Genomic DNA, 25,397 nt, shown 5'->3' with positions numbered 1-25,397 from the left:
GGATAAAATACAATGAAATGATCGTATGTTTAAATCAAGTTTTCAATTTTTTACAAAAAGACAAAAACTAATCAACTCGTGGCGTGACTCTCTTCTTTTGGGTCCCTAGTGGAGTTTGAAAATGTACCCTTTTTTACTATATATTTATGTGTATATATATGTAAAAAATCATAAACGTATAAAAAAAGAGTTCGAAAATAAAATAAAAAATAATAAAAAACCTTTGCATTTTTTTTAAATTTGTTTTGTTGCTTGCTTCTTTATATTTGTTTTTTTGATGCTTGAATCTCTGATTTTTTTATTTCTCAAAGAAAAAAAATCCCTTTTACAGTGGTTTATCATGACTTTCATAGCCATTTTTACAAAGGTTTTTTAATCTATTTTATTTTTGCTGTCACTTCTGTTATAGGCACAAGTGGGCAAGGGAGCGATGGAGCAGGTGGTGGTAGAGCTAGGGCGGTGGCAGTTGGGTCTAAATACCCTAGGTGCGGCGTACCTAGGGTTAGGTTTTTCCTTCTCCTTTTTTTTGTTTGTTTTGAGCTGCTGGAAATGGGTTTGGGTAATTGGGCTTGTATTTGGGTTGTTTGGGTTTAGTTATTTTTTGGTCTGAATTGTAACTGGGTTAATTGGGCCTCAGGTCAAAATTGGGCCATTACATATGGCTCTAAACTTGGCTTAATGTGGTGGTTCTCACAGGCCTTATAAATCTTAGGCTTTGGCCTATAATTATGGGATGGTATAACAAATACAAACTAAAAATAAAGTATTAGACAAAAAAAACTTTCTCTATAAGCCTCTTCCACTTTTGTGATTATTGTTATCTATCCAAATTCCTTAAACTCTTTCTTTGCGATCCTTCTTAACAATTTTTTTTCTACTATGTGTGTATTGAACTAATGAAGCCTTTCCTAGTTTCACACATACCATCAAAAGGTCCATTTCTCTCCTTAATGCCTCTATTTAACGATTGAAAAGGGAGCCAGTTGTTGCCGCGTCTGCCCTTTCTACGCCATATCCTACTTCCATTCTCCCAATTATACCTGGTGATCCCTATGCCTAGTTGCATCCTCATGTTCCAATGCTACTCCACTATTTTTAGGTTGCGTTGTTCTACCTTTAACTGATGAATGATTCACACGTTCTATTGTATGGTTTCTTACTATTGGTTGTATTTTTATAACAAGAGCTTAAGTTGTTCTTGTAGCTTACTGTACTATTGTGACGTGGAGTATTATTTTGCACTGAGGTTCACGACCCCTTTAGGTTACAACTACTGATTACCTCTATCAAGATCAGGTTAATTCCAATAGCTTTGATAGTATATGGGTGATTGACGAGCGTTGAAACCACCAAATATAATTTCCTATGTTTTAATTGAATTAAACAATAGTATAGAGTAGTAGGGTTGATTCGAAAGGGACTGAGATTCTTAATTTTCTTGTTTACGTGACCAAATTCCTGAGTTTAGGCAATTGTTGTGCCCATGACCTGTACGTGTAGAGCTGAAAAATAAATAAATGGGGAATTTAGTTGATAAAGAAAAAAAGTATAAATAAAATGAAATAATAACAAAATGAAGGTTGCAAAATAAAATTGAGTAATTTACAGTAAATTTGTAAATCAAATATGTGAAGGCTTAACCTTAGCCTAGGTACACTTCAAACTCGAATCGATCCTTGAAAGAGGATTTTCCTTTCCAAACGATAAGTTGGTTATAGCGATCAAGGACACTTCAACCACCAACTTTTCTTTGCGCAGTTGGTTCCGGTACGACTTGCAAAGCAAACTTTACCGATTATCTAACCAAGTAACACGCGTCCACAATTTAAAATCTCGATAGCCTTGCAATCTAGAGAAGCCCAACTCGAATTAACAACCTCAACCGCGTGGGTCATTTAAATCCGATCACTATCTCCCTTGACAGAACCCAACTAGCTTTTTCCAATTGGACACGATAATTTGTTCTCGGGAACTCAAATACGATGGACGACCGACTTATTTTTCCAACTGTATGCCAAAAAAACTCCCTCCTAATGTGTATTTTGAGCTTAAATTGGATTAACTTTACGGGACGAATGTGACTATCCTATTACCAGAGATATAATGAATATCGTGTTGTAATGTTTTAGCGTGAGTTCACATCTCACGATTTTCGATCAAAATTACAACTGACCTAAGGCTAAATGGGGTTTAGTTAAGCATGAGATTAATCATGCTTTGTTGGATCATAAGAATGACTATAAATGTAATGGTAATAGATGAAAAGAAAAAGAGCCTTAAAGAGTAATTGCACCAAAATAAAGAAAAAAAGAAAAGGAAATGACAAAAGTGCTTTGACAAGCTACAGACGTAAAATGAAAGATTGTTTTCAATTCAAGTCTCAAGTGTATGTTTCCATGCCACATTTACAATGTATTTATATATTTCTCATATTCTAATTTTAACATGATTCCCTTCTAGTCAACCAACTAAAATTATATTTTTTTCTATTTATAGAGTTTTGACAAAATCAAAATCTAATTTTTATCAGCCACCAATTTGTAACTTTTCAATTTGGCCCATTTTATTGATTTTCATTCCAATTTAGTCTAATTTGCTTCTTTTTTTTGAACTTTGACATTCCAATTGCGTCCTAATAAAAATTAAATAATAAATAACAAGATTAGTAGCATTCTTATTCAAAATTTGACAAAAAATAAGTATATTAAACACAAAATTAGCTTGCTACCAGTGGCTGCTCCACCTAAGGTTATTATTAGTATTCTCCTTGATCAATGATTCGTCATATTGGTTGTAAGCAGCATAACCCTAATATTTTGCCCTTGTTTGTTGTTAATAATATTGCTACTGATCATAACTGTATTGGTCATCTTCTCATGACCATGTTGCTTATCTCCATACCCATAGCGATTGTACTTCTAGTAATACTATCACCCTACTCATAGTTGACCTCATTTTCTTGCACTCCTAGGATGTTCTAGGTTAGTTGAGCCATAAATTTTTATTTTGGTTTCTATAAACAACGCCAATTGTTATAACAGTTAAGTTATACATGGTTTTGGAGTAGATTATGGTAGCAGTTCACAGCGTGTATGATGTAAAGATTCATTAAGAATGGTGTTTAAGCAAAGTGACGGCTAGTGGTTTCTCTTGTATATCATTCTTGTTCAGGTAATATTGGACTAAGGGATATTTATAAGAGAACGAGAGTTTGAATTCGATCCCCCATATCATGATTGCTTCTGTGGATAGGACCTAGATGCATCTCGATGTAGGGGTTGGTGAACTTGAATAAATCACTTGGAGTTAAACATTTGCATATGACAAATCAAGTTGCGGATCTTCTACCAAACTCACTTCCTTGAATTTCCTTCATTCGTCTTTTTTAAGTTGGGGTGGTTGACATCGACACCAACTATAGGGGTGTAATAACGACTATTGACCTAGTCTGTATCCAGTCGCGGAGCGTAGTGAAGACCCAGAGGGCCATGGCCCCCTCTAAAATGGTAAATTTTTAATTTAGACCTTTTATAATTTATAAAAATTTTAAAATAGTAATAGTAATATTACACTTTGATCCCTAAAAATGATAAAAAAATGATTTAACCCTTTAAAAATGATAAAGATATAAGCTATTAAAATGATGAAATTATACTTTTACCATCGTAAAAATATACAATTTAATTTCGGCCTAAAAAATTCAGATCCTCCACTGTCTAGATCAACAATTATTCTGTTTTTTTAATTTCTTCTTGTTATTTTTTAAAAAATTTCTTTATCTTATGTTTAAAATTTGTTGCTATTTTTTAATTTCTTTCTCCCTTCTTTATGGTTTAACTAGCAGTGTAACAACAATTACTTAACAAAGTATCAATAAACTTCATTCTTTGACTATAAAAAACTACTCACAAATCATATTTTATTTTAAATAAGTTATTATTTAGATTTTTTCCCCATAATTGGTGTATCATTATTGTTGAGTAATATTTTTCTCGTATCATATTAAGGGAAATGTAGGGGGTATTTATACATGTTCCTACTGTTACTATTACAGCTCACAATGGGGCCTACTATTTTTTCTCAGTCTTTGGGCCGATGGTCCTTACATTCTCTGTCCCTAGTGCTGACATTCCCAGGGCATCCATTAGGTTATTAGACGTGTGTCTGCGGAGCATGCGCTCTTTTCTGATCTTGAGACTGACTCCTTCAGCGAGCTTCGTACTTGTTAATCACGAGCAGGGATCCCTTGTAAGGCTCGCGATCCCTTCTGCGGACATAGCTCGCAACCTCATTCCTGCGAGGCTTACGCGAGCTCTCATCGCAAGCTTCTCATGATAGCTATTCGCAACCTCATTCCTGCGAGGCTTACGCGAGCTCTCATCGCAAGCTTCTCATGATAGCTATCTTTACGAACATCTAGCATTCCAGCGGGGTCCCTAACGAACTATGCTTGTAAGCAAACATTCTTCTTTCAAGTCGGGTCTATCCGGGTCAGAGATCCAAATCCTATTCAGGTCAGAGATCCAAATCCTATTCAATCATTTGGGCTGACTGTTACCAAATCCTAACAATCTAGTCCCCCCTTAATGGGCTTAAGAGACACTATAAAGTGGTGGACCTTAGGTCCATTTCAAACGCAGCTTGCTAGGTACGCCGTGGGTCGTGGTGCATAGCAATTGTCTTGTCATGTCTGAATCTGGATATTGGGTGCGCACATCTGACTGTTGAGAGACAAATTGTTTCTTCTTGCTCACATTTGGGTCGTTAGTCTATTTTTGGCCATCCGAACGGTTTAAAGAACCTCTCTTTAAAAAGGGATCTTCAGGGTTTTAAGTTTCTTCACTATTTGGCATTTTTTGCAAATTATAATCGAGATAATTTTCACAAATATTTTCTGCTTCTTAGTTTCCATTTATGTTTTCTTTTTACTCGAAACATAGTGAATATGAAATGATCCCACAACTTGATTGTCTCGGTCAGTCAAGCTCCAGTCGTTGTGACTGAGAAGCCCTATATCTGCACCACTACGCTAGAGGAAATGAAGCGGGCTCTACTTGTGTGAGGAATCTAGCTTCCCCACATTGCTTATGAATTTTCCATTCCTTTGGGGTTGCACCGTGTGTACGAAGCAACTGAGGATAGTTTCCTTCTCTCGTTGCACGTCCTAAAGGCAGGATTCCACCTCCCCCTGCATCCATTTTTCTGCAATCTCCTAAATGACTATTGCCTCGCTCTTGGCCAGCTCTCTAGTTTTTCCTAGTGGCTAGCCATGGCATACTTTCTCGACAGCTGCCAGTGCGGTGAAATGCCAACGCTCTCTATCTTCCAGCACATGTACAGGTTGAAAGAGATTGATATGGGGAAATCAGCGAGGTTTTATTACTTTTCCCTTCATTGGAAGGTATAGACGATTATACGAAATTAATGTAAGAATCTTCATTTGAAATGGGGGAAGTATATCCAAGTCCGCAACATATTTGGCGAAGAGTTTGGATTCCCAACCAGGTGGTCCTTCCCTAGTGAAGACATGCAGGCCTTTTAGAGGAGTCTTGCCACTGATGAGGCTATCGCACAATTTCAGAGGTTACACACTGGTCGTGTGTTGGCTCTAGAGGCAGTTCTGACTATGAGGAATGTTTTCAGATTCTACTTGGAGGATATCAACCCAAATGGTTGGAAGGCTGGCGACAAGCAAAAGATCGCACGGTTAGTTGGTGGGCAAACAACGAGGAGTACTTGGCCTCATGATTCCCTTGATCAGATGGGCATGATATTGACGGGGCATTTGGAGGAGCTTGTGAACTTCTTTTACAATTATTGTAGGATCGCGCTCCGTCTCTTTGCCCTTCCTAAGTTTGAGTAAGAGGAGAGAGTTAGAGGAGGTACTGACTTGTTAATTACTTTTATTGATCCTAGGATTGTTGATAGTGTAGGGGACAATCGGGGCTGCGAGGATAATTTTAGTAATAGTGACAGTATATCGCATGAGCTTAACGAAGCTATGGATATTGATGCTTTGATAGGCAATAGTCGCAAGAGGCGCAAAACTTCTGCTGGGGCCGCGCGTATCGACACTTCCACGAGTTGAAGAGGAGTGGTGCTCCATTGAAGCATCGCCAAAAGAGAAGAGCTGATCACGGAGGCCCTGTTACTGCAGTTACTTCCATCTATTCTCCCCCAATAGAAAGCTTGCCAACTGTTGCCCAAACGAACTCACCCATTACCATTAATGAGGACACCCCTTCCCCTTACTCCTAAGAATTCTTCAATGGCTCCCGCAGTTAGAAGAGTGCCTATTAAGGCTGATGAGGACTTCTTTTTATCTCTACGCCACTTACTATCTAAAATTGGTGCTTTTGGTCTGAGGTACACAGAGGCTCGTAATAAGGAGCTCGTAGATGCCAAGGCTGATGAGCAAGAGATGGTACGTAATTGCGATTATGGAGATGAAGGCAGAGGAGTGTGCAGCTAAGCTCGCAGTAGAGAAAGAGAGACGTATAACTACAGAGGCAGAGTTGAGGAGGGTCAACGCGAGGCACTCTATTGAGCTGGAAAGGATTATCAATGAGTACCAATAGCAGATGGATAGTACCCTTCGGAAGCAAGATGAGGCCCTGACAATTTTTAAGCAATAGAGATCCCAGAACATCCTAGGCTCCTTCTAGAAGTTCAAGGAGAATCTGCTTCTTCATGCCCTTATTGTTTGTGACACTTTTGATGTTTTCAAGATGGATTTTGATACACTTGCTGATGTGGACATGAGCAGCATGGGTTTTGATGTTTTCAATCTTTCTAGGTTTACTTAGGACTCTTTCTTGGCTATTTAGAAGGGCGAGATTTTTATGAAGGAGAGGGAGGACTCTGACACTGCGGATATGGCTCATTATGTTATGTGTGATGTTATGAACTCGGTTCCTCCTTCGATAATTTGGGGTGTAACTGTTGCTTCCTCAACTATTGAGGGTGTCACTCGTGTCAATGCTTCCTCAACTGTTATTTACTTAAAGAAGATACTTTTATAACCTTGCGAGCTATTTCATACTTGAGAAGCTTTTAGAATTTTTTTCTGCGAACTTTCATTGTATAGCTGGGAGCTTTGCTTGCGCTAACTATTTTGGAGGTCATGACTCTTCGCTTGTGAGCCTTGATTTTACTGCTGAGAGCTTTGCTCTCGATAACTGTTTCGAAGGTCACGACTCTTCGCTTACGAACCTTAATTTTACATCTGGGTAATGGCTACTATAATGAACTTTTTCTGCGTCATGGCTATGGGTAATGGTCCAAGGATATCAACCCCCACATTGCAAAAGGACAAGGTCCCATCGCAATTTAGAGGTTTTTTACTAGTTGTCGTTGTATTCTAGCATTTCTTTGGCAGAAATCGTATTTGCGGACCATGTGTTGGGTGTCTTTGTGGATAGTGGGCCAATAATACCCCTACCTAAGTATTTTTTACGCTAGCGATTTACTTCCGAAATGATCGCTGCAAATGTCTTCATGGATTTCTCTTATAATATACTCAGCTTCTGAGGGAGAAAGGCATCGTAGTAATGGGTGCGAAAACTCTTTTCGGTCTTGACTTTCCTTTTTACCTTGTAATGTGTGGATTATAGAGGTCATCCGTGACAAAGCATTTGCGTGCATGTTGTCGTTCCTTGAGAGCTACTTACCCTCAACTTTGTCGAACCCCGCCAGTAATTGGATTGCCATCGTGTAATACCATTTTAGTGTTACTTCTTTCACCTCGTACTCGTCATGTATTTGCTTTGCCACGAGCTAGGAGTCGATATGTATGGTCAAGTTTCTAGCACCCAACTGGTGCACTAATTGTAGTCTAGAGATCAGTGCTTTGTATTCGGCGGTGTTGTTTGATGTTTGGAATCCAGACGACAGCCCATATTGCCACTCGTTGCCCTTTGGGTCTATCACAAACGCACCTGCCCCTGATCTTATTTTGGCTGCGGAGCCATCGACGTAAACCATCCAACCTTTCGGTTTATCTATTATGTGCGCAATTCCTAGGGGTGTGTTTACAATTAGTGGTGTCCAATAATGAAAAGTAATTTTAGTACAAAATGAAAAGTGAGTATCGTTTTTTTGCAAAATATGAGAATCGCTAGAGTGGTACTACTCATCATAAAATGTGCCATCATTAAATTGCTAACTTTCGTTAGTGTTCGCATATTACATTATCTCCACGAGATATTTCACCATTTGATGCATCAAATTATAATCTATGTTACTTGTCGTGTTTTCACTTCTTTCGAACGAGCATTCTACCACGAAATCTACCAAGACCTGCCCTTTTTATCGCCGTTCGCAGGGTGAAATCTATCCCAAACTCTGCGAGTTCGATGCTCCATTTCATTATCCTCCCCATGGTGTCTGCCTTGGCAAACACTTCCTTCATTGGCTGGTTGGTGACTACAACAATTGGATGGGCCTAGAAGTATGATCGTAACTTGCGAGCTACTATGATAAGGGCATAAATGCATTTTTCTATTTTTGTGTACCTGAGGTTGCCATGCTGAAGCACCTTGTTGACATAGTACATCGAAAAATTGGAGGATGCCTTCAAACTTGACTCAGACAGCCGCGATTGCCTCTTTTGAGGCTGCTAAGTACATATATAATGTTTCTCCCGTTTGAGGTGACTTTAGCAGTGGGGGGAAGTAAGGTACTGTTTCAATTGTTCGAAAGCTGTTTGACATTCTTTAGTCTACAAGAAGGGTTTCCTTAAAGCTTTGAAAAATGGGAGGCACTTGTCTGCCATTCTGGAGATAAACCTGTTCAGCTCCACCACCCTGCCCATGAGGCGTTGGATTTCTTTTATAGTTCGCAGGGAGGGGGGCATCTCTGCAATGGCCTAAATCTTTTCCAAATTCACCTCTATTCCTCTTTTTGAGACAATGAAACCCAGGAACTTGTTGACTCGCACACCGAGGGCACATTTCACCGAATTAAGCTTCATGCTATGGGCCCCCAATGTCGCAAACGCACCGGAGAGGTTCAGCACATGTTTTTTCATGGATTCGGTTTTTACTAGCTAAGGGTGAGTAAAATTCGATTTGATTTGAAAAACTCAATAAAAATTTAAATTGTGAATTAAATAGTTCAAGTTATTTGAGTTAATCATGTTATTCGGATCAACTCGAATAAAAAATTAAGTTTTTCAGTTTAACTCGAATATAATTACACAATTCAAGTTATCTGAAAATCCAAATAAGAAAAGGTAAAATTACGATGTTTTGATTTCTAAAGTTAAAAGTCAAAACCATTAAGTTAAAAAGCAAAAACTACGTCGTTTTGATAAATGTTTACTCATTAAATAGTTAAATAATCTTGTACTTCGTTTGCTAGTTAAATAATCGGTCAATGTAAACACAACATTGAATATAAATAATAGGACTCGTTAACTCGACTCGACTTAACTCAAAAAAATTTTACTCGATTCAATTTGATTCAAAAAAAAATTCAAATTGATTTCGATTGCTAAAATAGGATTCGTCAACTCGACTAACTTGAAATTTTTTAACTCGATTCGACTTGATCGAATACTCACCCTTATTACCATAATGTCATCTACGTACACCTCCAAGCCGCGACCTATCTACTCCTTGAATATCCTGTTTACCAACCTTCGATAAGTTGCACCCGCGCTTTTTAGTCCAAATGACATGACCCAATGATAGAAGAGACCCTCTTCGGTGATGAAAGTTGTCTTTTCTTGGTCATCACGGTCCAACAGGATCTGATTGTAGCCCAAAAAAGCATTCATGAAGCTCATAAACTTGTGCCTAGCGGAGGCGTCAACTAGGAGATCTATCAACGGCAAGAGGAAGCTATCCTTGGGGCATGCCTTGATCAGGTTGGTGAAGTCAACGCACACCGCACCAATTGTTGAGTAATATTTTTTTTCGTATCATATTAAAGGAAACGTAGAGGTATTTATACATGTTCCTACTGCTACTATTACAGCTCACAATAGTACCCACTATTTTGTCTCAATATTGGGGTCAATGGTACTGACATTCCTTAGGCATCCCTTGGCTTATTGGACGTGTGTCTGCAGAGCACGCGGTCCTTTTTTATCTTAGGACTGACTCCTCCAACGAGCCTCGTACCTGCTAGTCACGAGCGGAGATCCCTTGCAGGGCTCGCGATCTCTTTTGCGGACATAACTCACGACCTCATTGTTGCGAGACTTACGCGAGCTCTCCTCGTGAGCTTCCCGTGCAAGCTATCTTTGTGAACATCTAGCATTCCAGCAGGGTGGGTCCCCAGCGAACTATGCCTGTAAGCGAACATTCTTCTTCCGTGTCGGAGATTTGGATCCTATTAGTTCATTTGGGCCTACAGTTCCTAAATCCTAACAATTATCATTAATATATAGTTGATAGATAGATAAAATGTAACAATGGTAACTCATATATTTGTCTCGTATTTATGTATTTTTTAATATCTATTGAGCTTAAAATAATTTATATTTATATAACTTTCAACATATCAATAATTTATATTATAAAGATTTTAACATTTATGTTATATTGAGTTTGATGAATAAACGAAAAAAAGTAAAGGAAAAAACATACATGAAATATTCAACTCATTTGTGAAGTGAATTTACATTCAAATAGAATGATAATTACAAAGCTTACTTCCATTATTGGTAGGGATGATGAACATCTTGGCTTGAGCCACTTGAAAAATGGTCCTGGTGAAAGGGATCATCAATAGCATTAACACAACTCAACCTGGGTGAGAAACTATATGCTCCACTCATCTGTTCCATTTCATAGCCATTAGATCTCACACTGGTTTCATCTTTGAGTTTGAGGAAGTACATGGATGACCAGAAATCTTTTGCCAAGTTCTATAGTATAAAATACATAAAAATGAATGAACTGTATTATGAGCCAATTTAATGGATTAACCACTAATAATAATTATTGATTTACATATGCTAAGTAAAGAAACACACACCATTTTCATCAACTGTAGAAGTTCATTTAGTGCATTGGTAAAGAGATCAGGATGTGTTAGATCAGTGGTGGATAAAATCGCTTGCCGGCTTCTATGAGATATGTTAACTTCCATTGCTGAACCTGCAGGATAGTTTGCCCAAGGTTAAATAATAAGACCATGTCAATTATTAAGCAAACATGAAGTCACAGATGAAATATAAAGGTCGGAGATCCGAGCTTTATCAATGAAATATTCATGGGAGATTAATACCAGACCACTCATCCCTTAGTGATTGTTGACTATTTTACCTAATTATGAATCAAATCATGCTTCAATTTCAAGTACAAATATATGCACGTCAACGATATGTTTACCTAATTACGCATGAAATCTATGTTAGGTAATCGTAGTTTTACTAATAGCTAGCGCGGCTCATCCTCGGGCCGGAACTTGAAAATGGGTTACACCAGTTTCTTTCAGAGTTTGCATGTCAAAATATCTCAATGACTCAATTTAGCACAGAACATCACCCCTCGGAACTTAAGCTTTCTAAAAGATGGAACTCGAAATGTACATTAAATTTTGAACCATGTATTAATATATCCTGCTAGTGAAGAAATGTTCAGAGAGGAGAAAATAACTAATATTTGGAGGATAGCAAAGATGTTTTCTTAAGTTATATGAACTTCTCCATAGCACAAGGCTTAATACCGAAAATAATGCAGTGAGAAACAATAAAAAAAATAAATTTAAGCAGTGGTTTCTTGAAAAATAAAATAACAAACCTGCAATTATGTATTTATTAATAATATGTCTTGCCATGTAGATCCTTCTTACAGGGTCATCTATCGGAATTTTGCCAAGCTCATGCACCTCTTCAAAGAAATGCACGCTTTCCCCAGCCAAACAACTGCGATCAAGACAAAACAATATTCAATTTTAAAATTTCTTTTAATCTTTTAAGGTCGTAAATAATGTGTTCTTTGGTTTATAACAGTGAAGAAAATTTTCAGGGAAAACCATTCCCTCTTTATTTTTCTTTGGATAAAATAAACTTTTGTCAAACTCTAACCAAGTGGAGCTGTGGGAACGTAAGAAGTACCTGTCTGCAAATGCCATAAAAGACTGACGGAACCTTTTGTGAGTAAGAAGCTTATCCAATGGTTCATTAGGATCGATGACAACAGCTTGTTCTCTATGCAATAGCAGTCCGCTATCTGGTATCCCCAGAGCTTGACACATTGTTTTGAATTCTATAGGTTCCCTTTTTATGAAGCTGATTTGTGTGAGCAGAGGCTGAGAAATTGATATGGAAAAGAAAACCAGTACAAGACTGCTTGCCTGCGAAACATACCTGAACCATCTTAGCAAAAACACGAAAATCATAAGACTCCGGATTACTTCTATCTCAACTGTCTAATGATGCAGACAAGCTAACCAAGAGGCTAAGGAATAAATCAATAACAAACATACCGTAAATAAAAGGATAAATCGGGAGGTGACTTGAAGCCATGAGATATTATCATGAATTTCATTCAAGATGTAAGCTGAAACCCAAAGTCCTGAGAAAAGCAAAGGAGCATGAAAAAGGAAATGAAGGTCAACATAGTTAAATGACAGAGATATCATTCAAAATAATCCGAATAATACATTGTATCATTATTTGTCACACTAAAGCCTGTTTCCTTTATCACCAGTGATGATAATATAATATAGACATGCAGACCAAATGAAACGTAGATAAACATGTACCAATTAGTGAGGCTGAGACAAGTATTCCTTGCCACAGGTCTTTGAGTTCATCAAACCTGAACTCTATATGCCGAATTGCCCCAGTGAACCCAACCAAAACAGCTACATACAACGCGTGGAGACACATTACAGCTATTACCCAGTAAGTTTGCAGGTGACATCTGCAATTGAGAGGCTTCTTCACATGAATAACTACATAACAGTAAACCTCCAGTTAAAATAAGAATCACATTGGAGTTAAGAGCAAAAAGGAGTCAAAATAATTATCATAAGATCCATAAGTTACAAAGCCCCAATAAGAAAATATCTACTGGAGGCGAGAATAACTCAAGTGCAGCAGTGCTATTTGAACCTGTCACTCTTGCATGGTAGTTTATAAGTTTCATGCATTTGTTAACATTATGAACATAATAAATGACTAAGGACATGGACAATGAGAATTAAGCAACCAAATATATTCTTAAGCTCCGTAATATTTGTAGACAACAATTGCAAATATTAATTCAAGATATCTGTTGACTCTTGGCTCTGATAACTGTATAAATATGTCTAGATAAACAAACGAAACAACTCTTTTGGAGAAAGTGTTGCTATCTGTCCAACTTGATGAAATTGGTACGTTTCTAAGATTCTTACTTGCAGCACCGGCGATCCATGGCAAGACAATTAGTGGAAGAAAAATATGAGATCTGACCGGTGGTAAACGCCTCCTGAAATATGCAATAACACATAAACTAACCAATTTTTGCTAAAATGGAATGTTTAAACAGATAACATCACCTCTACCGCAATTAATACTGCAATGTGATACAAAACTTGTGGTTTGGCAGCATTATCTCTGATAAACCATCAGACTGAGTAGAAATTTGCTCAATGGCAAAGTCTCGGAGTAGAAAATTGCAGTTAAATTCAAAGAGTGTTTGATTCACTAAATGTAAGATCATCTTTAGTAATAGGATAATTGAAATGTAAGATTACTTGCATATTACAAATTGTGTTACAATATCCTCTTCAATTTTGACTGAAATGTAAGGTTTTTCTATTTGGTTGATGGAATGTAAGATTACCTTAAAAACATATTTTACTAAATTATCCTCATACAACTTTGCTACTTTTTTATTATTAACTATACAAAGGTTGAAATTTATGACACGTTTGGTTACAAGTGTAATAACACGAGGAAAAAACTTATTTAATACACATGTTAAAATAGTTAGACATAAAATAAAGAATAATTAGTACAAATTTTAATTTGAAATTAGAAGGATGAGCAAAAACTCTTGTAAGAAATAAGACCTCTTCAAAATAAGCAAAAAGTTTTCCTTTGTCAAAAACAAGTCATTGGCTAAAAATTATCAATTGTAATTAGTTTATTGCTGACTCATGTACAAAAACATGTAGAAAAATAATACTCTTACCAAATGTAGCATTAAATGAATACGTTTATCTAGTAAATTAATTTCATATATTTTTTCTCAAACAAATAAAATGAAATGGGGGAGGAGCTATAAGCAGCTAAGGGCTTCTATTTTGATCAAAGTGACAAGGAAAAGAAAAAAGATTTTTTTTTGAATTAAAATATGTTATTTGTTATGGTTTAAAGGTAAATTTGACTAAAATGATAAAAAGAAATAATAAATTGTTATAAAAATAACATTTCAGGCACAATGCAATAGACAAAATGTTAACTTTACTAAACTTATAATAAATATATATAGTTGAAATGTTAATTGAATAATATATCAAAAAATTGAAAATATTGATTCAATAGTTTTTATTATAATTTAGCTTTGGTTTAAGAAAAAAGAATCAAAGTGTAAAATTGTCAAAAATCTCACAATGTAAGATTACCGATATTAAGAGTGCCTCCTATATATCAAATCTTGACACTATTGGTAATGTCACATAACATACTGAAAGTAATTTTTTTTATCCAAACATGGGAAAGTGATTCCAGAATATAAAATTGCACCAATAATATGTGAATAAATCGTCCCCTTATTGATTAAAAATTATAGCAGTCCCATGACTGAAACTAGGGGTGAGAAAAATTCAATTCGACTCAAAAAAATTGAAAAAAAATTCGAATTTCGAGTTAAACGAATCGAGTTATTCGAGTTATTCGAATCAACTCGATTTTTTTTTTCAAATTTCGAGTTCGAATCGAGTTGGGTTTTCGAATTCGAATAATTCGAATGTCAAACTATAATATTTTACATTTTTATCTAAACTCCCAAACTTTTTTACTTTTCCATTAAAACTTTTACTCCTTCCCACTTTCTCTCCAAAACTTTCACTCCTCTCCCAACCACCCAATCTACCCAAAATTCATTTCCCACCAAAATTTTACTCCCCAAAACCCTCAAAACCTTTTATTTTTCCCCAAAATTTTTACTCCCTCCCACTTTTTCCCTGAAACTTTTATTCCCTTCCCATCCCACCTGTCATCTACCCCAAACCCTCCCCCTCCATTTTTTTTTAATATTTTCCCTCCAAAATTTTACTCCCCTGTTTACTTTCCCTCAAATTTTTATTCCCCAAAACTTTTTATTTTCCCCAAAACTTTTACTTCTCACCCTTTACTCTCAAATAAAAAATCAAAATTATCCAAAATAAAAAATCACTAAACATAAATAGTAATAATTTTATTTATATCAATTATTTATATTATTAAATTAAATTTCACATTTTATATTATTTATATTATTGAATTGTTTAGTCATATTTAATATTTATATTAAAATTGAATTATTAATTATGCCATAAAATATTTGTATTAAAATTTTATATTGGTATCAATTTCACATTTTATTTTTAAAATAACTTTTATTAAAAAATCATATTTTTACATTTAATATATTTTTAATTCCAAAAATACATAGTGACAAGAATCTGAAGATAATTGAAACAACTAAACAAGCAAAGAAGCTAACCAATATATAAAAAATTAATAAATAAATTATGAGGTGATGAAAGTTAATAAAAAATTTGATTAAGGTGGACAAATTTTATTACGATGGGTGGCAGTTGTTATAAGGACCTAAAATTATTTTTTAAAATTTAACTCGAACAAATATATTCGATTCGATTCGATTCGAATTTCATCTCACTCGACTCGATTCGAGAAAACTTCAAATAAAGTTAGGATGATAAAATGAGATTCGGAAACTCAATTAACCCAAAGATTTTCGATTCGATTGAATGCTCACCCCTAACTGAAACATTTCACCTAAAAATTAACAGGATCAAGCATTCCTAAACAATTTAACCAACATGGTTCTATCATTTGTCTATTTACAGTCTGTCTTAAATCTCCCAAGTAGAAGAATATCCACTTACTTGACAAATGCATAGTATAGTTGAAAGGCCTGTGCTATGCGGCAGCTCATCAACAAACCAAATCCAAGTGGACCTTCAACCCATACTGAAACCAAAACATACTTCAGACAATGTCATGGAAAAATATAAAGTAATTTAGAGATCCATAAACCTGCCCAAACATAGCAAGACAACCACCAGTGGCTCTTTTTGTACTTGAGGAAATTCCCAGCCATCTGTAAAAAGCGTATGGTTAACAATTTAATGAAGTCATTTATTGTAGATATATAAATAACAAGGAAATTGAAGTCTATATTGCTTTACCACAAGCGATAACAGGAAGTTGAAGCTGGCAACAACTTGAATGACTGGAATCCAAAAGGCACTGCCTCTTGCACTTGGAACTTTGTGTATCAAAAACGGGAAACTTGACCTCACAATAAGTCTGCAGAAAAAGAAAAAGGCACAATTTCAAAAAGAAAATAATCCCACTGAGGCATAACATCGAATAGATGATGACAGAGCAAAACTACCCATCTAAAGACAAAAAAGAATGAACTTTGACTTCGATATGAAATTTTTATGAGATATAAAAAATGGGGCTCTTAATAAAGATTCAAAAGAAGGTACAAAATCACGGCGAAGATGGCTATGGAAACAGCAACATAATCGGAGGGGTAGCCACCATGAACGGCGGGACAGTTTGCCATCGTTTTTTCTTCAACATATGATTGATAGAAGATCAAATTAAGGAATTAGATGCGGGGAAAAGAAAAGAGTAAGGTTTGATTAGTCTTTGGGTGGGAAAAACACGGCAGTGGCCTCGTTTTCTTGGCCAAAGAGTCGCCATGTTTCCATTTCCCACGTGAAGGCTTTGTTTGACTAATGATCAAGCCAAAGCAATATTTACCGAAATCAAGGACTTCCCAAATTTTTACTTCCGTGTCTGTAACATATACACGTGACTTTTCCGTAAGCAATGATCAGCTCCATTGCTTGTCTCATATCTTTCTTTTATTGAACTTTTTAACTTCGCCGATGCTTTCTTACTCTGTCCTTTTACTTCAACAAGTATCAAAGTAGCTTTCTTCCAAAGTTATTTTCAAAATTATGAATTTTTTTAGTTAATTTGACAATCATGAGTATTGAGTTTAATAATATGTATTATGGAGCTTCATTAAAATCAAAGCAATGGTGGTGCAATGACTTGAAATATTTTCAATTTTAAACTATACCAATATAATTTAATTTTGTACACATAATTTAACATTTATGGACTTTAAGGTCTTTGATAAAATTTAAAATAAAGAGTAATTTTTAATAAATTATTTAAAGAGGAAAATGAAAATTTCCACCCAGGTGTCGGAACTACTATTAAAATCTTAACGTAACTCAACCATAAAATCTATAAATAATCAATCCTACTTGTTAATTTTTCACAGAAAATTTAAAACATTCATCATCTACTATCTATACTATCTTATATTTTTTTTCTAAATCTGAATTCTCAATCGACACATTTTTTTTATTGAGATCCAAAAAAAAAGCATTTTCAAAATGTAGGAATATTGGAGTATTCTCTAATAGCTTGACGTCGCAATAATATGGAAATAAATTCACTTGACAACAAAATCATTTGTCACTGACGAGACATCGGTTTTTATCATGCTAGCCAAATTGAGAATTTTACTTTTGTGTCATTATTCATCTCTACTCTGTTTGAACGATAGAGACCCTAGACCCTAGACCCATATTTTTAATCTCCCATGCGGCAAAGCGATAGTACCATTGGAAGATGTAGCATTATTGACCAACCTTCTAATAAACGAACACCCAATAACAAATACAATCTAGCACATATGACCTAATTGCATCATTGGAAAGAGGTATCAATCATGATTCCCATTTCAAAAGGCATCATATTAAGCTAAAATGACTTAGAAGTAACTTCAAGCATCTCCCCAAAAAACCCCAAACCCGTAGATATTCAATATCATACTAAAGCTTATATTCTTCAATAGATTAGAGGTATATTAATACTAGAAAGGTATGACAATTTAGTTCATACCATGCATCTTCAATTGTTAAATATTTTTTGAAATAATAAGAATAAACAATTTAATATATGGATTTGGCATGCCTATACAGGCTTGTAGAATGGGAAACATAGAAGTAAATAGTTGCCTTATGATTTTATAATCATGAGGCTGTATCTAGTTTCATAGATTGCGCTTATATTCTTTGAAGATCTTAGTTTCCCTTTCGCTAGAAGGTAAAATTAGTGGTATATGTTATAAATGTATTACATTATAGATGTTTTATATTGGTACTAACATTATATATTAAATAGGTGGTTCAGGCATTGTGACTATACAACTTACTAAAAGGATGAAATCATAACAATACAATCATCTATGGATGTTCAATAAAATAATTTGATGATTTTTGTGTTAGAATGATATTTATTAACTATAATTAATATCATATTATAATTGATTTTAAATGCATTTATTTATTTTTATTTTTTTAGCTTGTGTGAATGTTCTATCAAACGATAGAGATTACTAACATACTACTAATGAACGGACATGTGCACGAATGTGTTTTTAATATGTGGATGTTGCTTATATTCTTATTTTGCATCAAGTGGCACCAATCTAATAGGTTTTATAGGAATTTTGGATGTTTCAAGAAATTTCGGTAAATCTAAAGAACATTAATGGTTTTCATTTGTGTTTGGGGTCGAAGCATAATTGCTAAAATATGAATAAAAGGTTGTTGTATTTCTTATTTTTCATTACAGAATAATGAGATGATTATATACAAGTAGAAGCTCCAATTAGCTCATAAATCAAGGAAAATAATATACATAAATAAGGAAAATATATACATAAAATATTCTTGAGATTATGGGTCAATAGTACAAGTATATGGTAACTGAATATTCACATTTAGTGGCCTCTGTTAATATACCCCCTCAAGTTGAAGCATGGAGATTACGAATGCCCAACTTTCTAACAAGAAAAGAGAACTGAGAAGAACCAAGAGCCTTCGTGAAAATGTCAGCAAGCTGGTGATTAGAGGAAACACGTGAAGTAGTGATGGAGCTAGTTTTGATGCAGTCCCGAATGAAATGACAGTCTACTTTAATGTGTTTTGTGCGCTCGTGATGGACAAGATTGGCAAGGATGTGAAGAGCAGCGCAATTATCACAATATAAATGAGCCGAAGGAAACTGAATTTGTTAAATCATGAAGGAAGGTATGGAGCCAAATTATTTCACATGTAGTAGTTGCCATGGAGCGATATTCAGCTTCAGCGAATGAGTAAGAAACTGTTCAAAGGTGGCAACAACAGTAGCTGCATGCAAAAAACCACGCAAAGTGCATGTTGCATGAAGAAAACCAAAAATCCAGCCGATGCATGCTAGTGTCCATGGTGCAATTCGACAGCAACATGTTTTATTTTGTTGACTTTTGATAGTTAATGCTGTAATCATTTTGAGCTTTGGTCAACTAAGATTAATTGTGTGCTTAGCTGATTTTGTAGCTTTTTTAGGTTATCATTAAGTTGATGTAAACCTTTAGTTACTTGCACAAGCAAGCTTTGTTTTCTTTCTATGTATTTTGATCTATTTATCTAAGCAACTATGTTCTCATTCGTGTAATGAAGAAAACACTTTGTTCATTCATTTTTCAGCTTGTTTTTCTTCTATTTTTAAGCTTTCAAACACTTAAACAATTGTTTTGATTATTTTTTGAACCTTGTTGCTAAGTTAAAAACCAACAAATGGTATCCAGAGCCTACTGTCTTTGAGGGCCTCTTGTTGTGTGTTGTGTTTGTTGAAGCTAAGTGCTTGAAAGAAAAGAAACAGGAGCTACCTTTGCTGCTCAATTTTTTGGAAGCTGCGTGAAGATGAGCTTTTCACCACCACCTCCACCTGTGTTTGCTGGTGAAAGCTACAACATATGGGCTGTAAAAATGAAAACATATCTACAGGCACATGACCTGTGGAATCTTGTTCAAAATGATGCAGAACCACCACCTTTGAGAGCTAATCCAACGATAGCTTAAATAAGGCAACACAATGAAGACTGTGCAAAGAAGTACAAAGCTATGTCATGCCTACAAAGTGGAGTTACAGATGTAATCTTCACAAGGATAATGGCCTGTGACACTCCAAAGGAGGTCTGGGATAAACTCAAAGAGGAGTTTCAAGGTTCAGACAAAACCAAGCAGCAACAACTGATCAACTTGAGAAGGGATTTTGAGAATCTGAGAATGAAAGACTTAGAAACCATCAAGCAGTATGCTGACAGAATTATGGCTATTGTCAACAACATAAGATTGCTTGGGGATGACTTCAGTGATCAGAGGGTAGTGGAGAAAGTCATAACAACCCTGCCAGAGAAGTATGAATCTAAGATTTCTTCCTTGGAGGACTCAAGGGACTTATCTGCCATTTCCTTGACAGAGCTGATAAATGCTCTCTATGCACAAGAGCAAAGAAGAGCAAACAGAATGAAAGAGTATTCTGAGGGTGCTTTTAATGCCAGGAGCAGAGAGAGCTCGAGTTCAAGCTTAAATCACAAAGGTAAGAAGCCTTGGTTAGAAAAGAAAGAAAGAGGGAAGAAGGAAGCTGTCAAGAAGAAGTTTCCATCTTGTGCTCACTGCAAAAAAACAACTTACCTTGAGAAATATTACTGGTACAGGCCTAATATTCAGTGTAGAGGCTGCAAACAGCTTGGCCATATTGAAAAAGTGTGCAAAAACAAACCAAAAGCTCAGTCACAGCATCAGAATCAAGCTCAAGCTGTTGAGGACATCGAGGCACAGGAAGTACATATCTTCACATCCTCCTGTTTTGCAAGCTCGAGCAAAGTCAACAAAATTTGGCTGATCGATAGTGGATGCACTCATCATATGGCCTCAGATGAAAGCATGTTCAAGGAGCTTGACACATCTTTTGAGTCCAATGTCAGAATTGGAAATGGTGAGCTTATCAAGGCCAGAGGTAAAGGCAAGGCAGTGATTTGCACCAATTCAGGTATTAAAACTATTTCTGAAGTTCTTTATGTACTTGACATTGATCAAAATTTGTTGAGTGTTGGTCAGCTACAGGAGAAAGGTTATTCTCTCATGTTTGAAGGCAAAATTTGTACAATCAAAGATGCTACTAACAAAGTGTTGGCAATAGTAGCTATGCAAGACAGAACTTTCAATGTGGATGTGAATCAGTTGCAAGCAAGAGCATATGCAGCTCGGACTGATGAGGCAAGTTTGTGGCATAAAAGAATGGGGCATGTGAACTACAACTCACTCGGGCAAATGCAAAAACTAAATTTGGTTGAAGAAATGGCCAAGTTCGAGCCAAAGAAAGAGGTATGTGAAGTCTGTCAGCTTGGAAAGCAAACCAGACTGCCTTTTCCAGTCAATAAGGCATAGAAAGCCCAGGAAAAACTTCAGTTGGTTCACACAGACATCTGTGGACCAATGAAGACCAATTCTTTAAATGGCTGCAGGTACTTTTCCCTGTTCATTGATAACTGCACCAGATTCTGTTGGGTAAGTTTTTTGAAACAAATGTCTGATGTTACTGACTCCTTTTGTAAGTTTAAAGCTTTCGCTGAAAACCAAGCCAACAGCAAACTTAAAAGCTTGAGGTCAGACAATGGAGCTGAGTATGTATCTCAGAGGTTTTAGAAAATCTGTGATAAAGCAGGCATTCTACACCAACTGACCACTGTATACACACCACAGCAAAATGGTGTTTGTGAGAGGAGAAATAGGACTGTTCTCGATATGGCCAGATGCTTTTTGTTTGAGGCCAAAATGCCAAACAATTTCTGGGCTGAGGTAGTAAACACATCTGTTTACTTGCTGAATAGACTGCCAACTAAAGCAGTTAAGGGTAAAACACCCTTTGAGGCCTGGTTTGGGCAGAAGCCAATCGTGTCACACTTGAAAGTGTTTGGATGCTTATGCTATGCACTGGTGCCAGCAGAGAAAAGAACCAAGCTGGAAAGAAAGTCTGTGCTAGGTGTGTTTGTAGGCTACAGCAGTGTGAAGAAGGGTTATAGGATCTTTGATCCATCAACCAAGAAGGTGATTGTAAGTAGAGATGTTAAGTTTAATGAAGCAAGCTGTTGGAAGTGGAATGAGATAGATGCAAGCTTGGCTGAAGAAGACTTGCAGGACCTTGATCTCCAGCATGCTGAAGTTGAAAGTGAAGCTGTGGATGATTTTGATGATATGCTTGTCAGAGGCACCAGAACATTGGCAGACATCTATGAAAGATGTACTGTGACCATGGTTGAGCCATCCTGCTATACTGAAGCCTCGAAAAAGAAATGCTGGCAAGAGGCTATGGAAGCTGAACTAAGGATGATCCAAAAGAATGAAACCTGGGAGCTAGTTGATAGGCCAGAAAACAGGAAGATCATTGGAGTTAAATGGGTGTTCAGGATCAAAAACAATGCAGATGGATCTCTGAACAGACACAAGGCCAGATTAGTTGTGAAAGGGTATAGTCAACAGCAAGGAGTCGATTTCTTTGAAACTTTTGCTCCTGTTGCAAGGTTGGACACCATAAGGATGTTGTTTGCCTTAGCAGCTCAGAAACAATGGCAGGTGCATCAACTGGATGTCAAATCAGCCTTCTTGAATGGATTTCTCATGGAGGAAATCTTCATAGAGCAACCTGAAGGCTTTGAAGTTCAAGGAGAAGAACAAAAGGTCTACAAGCTCAAGAAGGATTTTTATGGACTTAAACAGGCTCCAAGGGCCTGGTATGATCGAATAGATGCCTACCTAACAAAGCTCGGGTTCACAAAGAGCACTAGTGAGCCTACTCTCTATGTTAAGAAGGAGGGAAGTGAGACTTTGCTGATTGTTTCATTGTATGTTGATGATCTGTTGGTCACTGGTTGCAAAAGGGAGCAAGTTGAGACCTTTAAGAAGCAAATGCAAAGTGTGTTCGAGATGACTGATCTTAGCTTGATGACATACTTCCTTGGCATGGAAGTGAACCAGAATAAGCAAGGCATCTTCATAAGCCAGAAGGCATTTGCATCAAAGGTTTTGAGCAAGTTTTGCATGTCAAACTGCAAGCCTGCTAGCACTCCTATGGCATTGGGAGAAAAACTCACTAGCCTAGGTGTTGAAGATCGAGTTGATGAAAAGAATTACAGAAGCCTGGTTGGTTGCCTACTCTACTTGACTGCAACTAGGCCAGACATCATGCATGTTGTTGGTCTTCTATCAAGATTCATGCATTGCTGCACAGTTGCACATTTTAAAGCAGCAAAAAGGGTCCTAAGGTATGTTAAAGGGACTCTGAATTGTGGAGTGAAGTTTGAAAGAGCTGAGGAGTTAAAACTAGTGGGATATTCAGACAGTGATTGGGCTGGTTCAGCTGATGACATGAAGAGCACATCAGGCTACTTCTTCACCCTTGGTTCAAGTGTTTTTTTGCTGGAGCTTGAAGAAGCAACAAACAGTGGCTCAGTCCACTGCTGAGGCAGAATACATTGCTGCTGCTTCTGCTGTAAATCAAGCCATTTGGCTTAGGAAAATGTTATGTGATTTGAATGCTGATCAAAAGGAGGCCACAGTGATTAAGGTTGACAATCAATCTGCTGTTGCCATTGCCAAAAATCCAATTTTTCATGGTAAGACCAAGCATTTTAAAATTAAATATCATTTTTTGAGAGAAGCTGAAATGTCCAAAGAGGTAAACTTCATTCACTACTGCTTGAGAGATCAACTTGCTGATTTGTTGACCAAACCATTGGCTACTTCAAGATTTGAGTATTTGAAGGATAAGATCGGGGTTTGCTACTTTGTAGCCAAGGAGGAGTGTTCAAAGGTGGCAACAACAGCAGCTGCATGCAAGAAACCATGTAAAGTGCACGTTGCATGAAGAAAACCAAAAATCCAGTCGATGCATGCTAGTGTCCATGGTGCAATTCGACAGCAACATGTTTTATTTTGTTGACTTTTAATAGTTAATGCTGTAATCATTTTGAGCTTTGGTCAGCTAAGATTAATTGTGTGCTTAGCTGATTTTGTAGCTTTTTTAGGTTATCATTAAGTTGATATAAACCTTTAGTTACTTGCACAAGCAAGCTTTGTTTTCTTTCTATGTATTTTGATCTATTTATGTAAGCAACTATGTTCTTATTCGTGTAATGAAGAAAACACTTTGTTCATTCATTTTTCAGCTTGTTTTGCTTCTGTTTTTAAGCTTTCAAACATTTAAACAATTGTTTTGATTATTTTTTGAACCTTGTTGCTAAGTTAAAAACCAACAGAAACTACAGTCTGCTTTTTGGTTTTCCATGAAATGGGAGAGGAACTAAGGAGAGGGAACGATGAGCAAGTGGACATCCAGCCCAATCTGAATCACAGTAAGTATGCAGTTGAAGGTCACAATTAGAAGGTAGGAAAATACCTTGCCTAAGAGCAACTGTAAGATATTTTAGAACCCAAAGAGCTGTTAACCAATGGCCATGTCGAGGCTGGTGCATGAACTGAGGGAGGATATGAATGAAATATCAAATCTCAGGACGAATGATTGTCAAGTAAATGAGCGTCCCAACAAGGTGATGATAGGAACTTGGATTGTCCAAGAAAACACCATCGTCTAATGCTAGTCAATGATCTTGTTCCATAGGAATAGGTGAAGGTTTAGTACCAAGTAGGTTTGCTTCTTTCAAAATGTCTAAAGCATATTTTCTTTGCAATAAGACAATGCCATTAAGAGAATGAGCCACCTCTAAGCTAAGAAAGTACTTCAAGGGACCGAGATCTTTGACATGAAACCAAGTGTCTAGATAAATTTTAAGTGATTGAGTATGCACACTATTGTTGCTAGCGATAATAACATCATCCAAATACACAAGTAAAACAGTGAATGAATCGTCTTAGTGGTATGTGAAGAGGGAAGTATCTGCTTTAGATTGAGTAAACCCAAATTTAAGAACGGCATGAGAGAATTTCATAAACCATTGGCGAGAGGTCTGCAATCCATTGACAACAGACTTGATTGTCATTAGGTGATAAATAACCAGGTGGTGGCGTCATGTATACTTCCTCGTAGAGCTCGCTATGTAAAAAGGCATTATGGACATCAAGTTGGTGTAGTTCCCATGCTTTGAAAGCAGATACAACCAACAAAGTTCGGACTGTGGTGAGTTTTGTGGCTAGAGCAAATGTCTTAGTGTAGTCCAACCCTTCAATTTGTATGTAACCTTTAGCCACTAACCGAGCTTTATATCGCTTAATGGTTTGATCTGAATGATATTTGATTTTGTAAACCCATTTACAACCAATAGGTTTATTCCCAGGTGATAGTGGTTCTA

At 36.4% G+C, this 25,397-nt stretch overlaps 1 protein-coding gene across 3 annotated transcripts; it reads right to left on the bottom strand.

Annotated features, from left to right (window-relative positions):
- Positions 1–9,552: 9,552 nt before the first annotated feature.
- LOC107909746 (regulator of G-protein signaling 1) lies at positions 9,553–17,021 on the bottom strand. Of its 3 annotated transcripts, none has more exons than XM_041088889.1 (12): positions 16,666–17,021; positions 16,360–16,480; positions 16,208–16,271; positions 16,057–16,141; positions 13,354–13,427; positions 12,718–12,909; positions 12,439–12,527; positions 12,068–12,306; positions 11,751–11,875; positions 10,984–11,105; positions 10,659–10,873; positions 9,553–10,369 (listed from the first exon to the last, which is right to left on the bottom strand). In XM_041088889.1, the coding sequence occupies exons 1-11, from the start codon at positions 16,743–16,745 to the stop codon at positions 10,664–10,666; spliced, it is 1,401 nt and encodes a 466-aa protein (XP_040944823.1). In that variant the 5' UTR covers positions 16,746–17,021; the 3' UTR covers positions 9,553–10,369; positions 10,659–10,663. The 3 variants fall into 3 exon arrangements, with proteins under 3 accessions (XP_040944823.1, XP_040944822.1, XP_016692874.1); XM_041088888.1 differs by having other exon boundaries at positions 9,553–10,362; XM_016837385.2 differs by lacking the exon at positions 9,553–10,369 and having other exon boundaries at positions 10,514–10,873.
- Between the last annotated feature and the right edge of the window lie 8,376 nt (positions 17,022–25,397).

This window comes from Gossypium hirsutum, chromosome D02 (assembly GCF_007990345.1).
Source record: "Gossypium hirsutum isolate 1008001.06 chromosome D02, Gossypium_hirsutum_v2.1, whole genome shotgun sequence".
NCBI lineage: Eukaryota > Viridiplantae > Streptophyta > Magnoliopsida > Malvales > Malvaceae > Gossypium > Gossypium hirsutum.
This window is presented reverse-complemented; position numbering and strand designations above follow the sequence as displayed.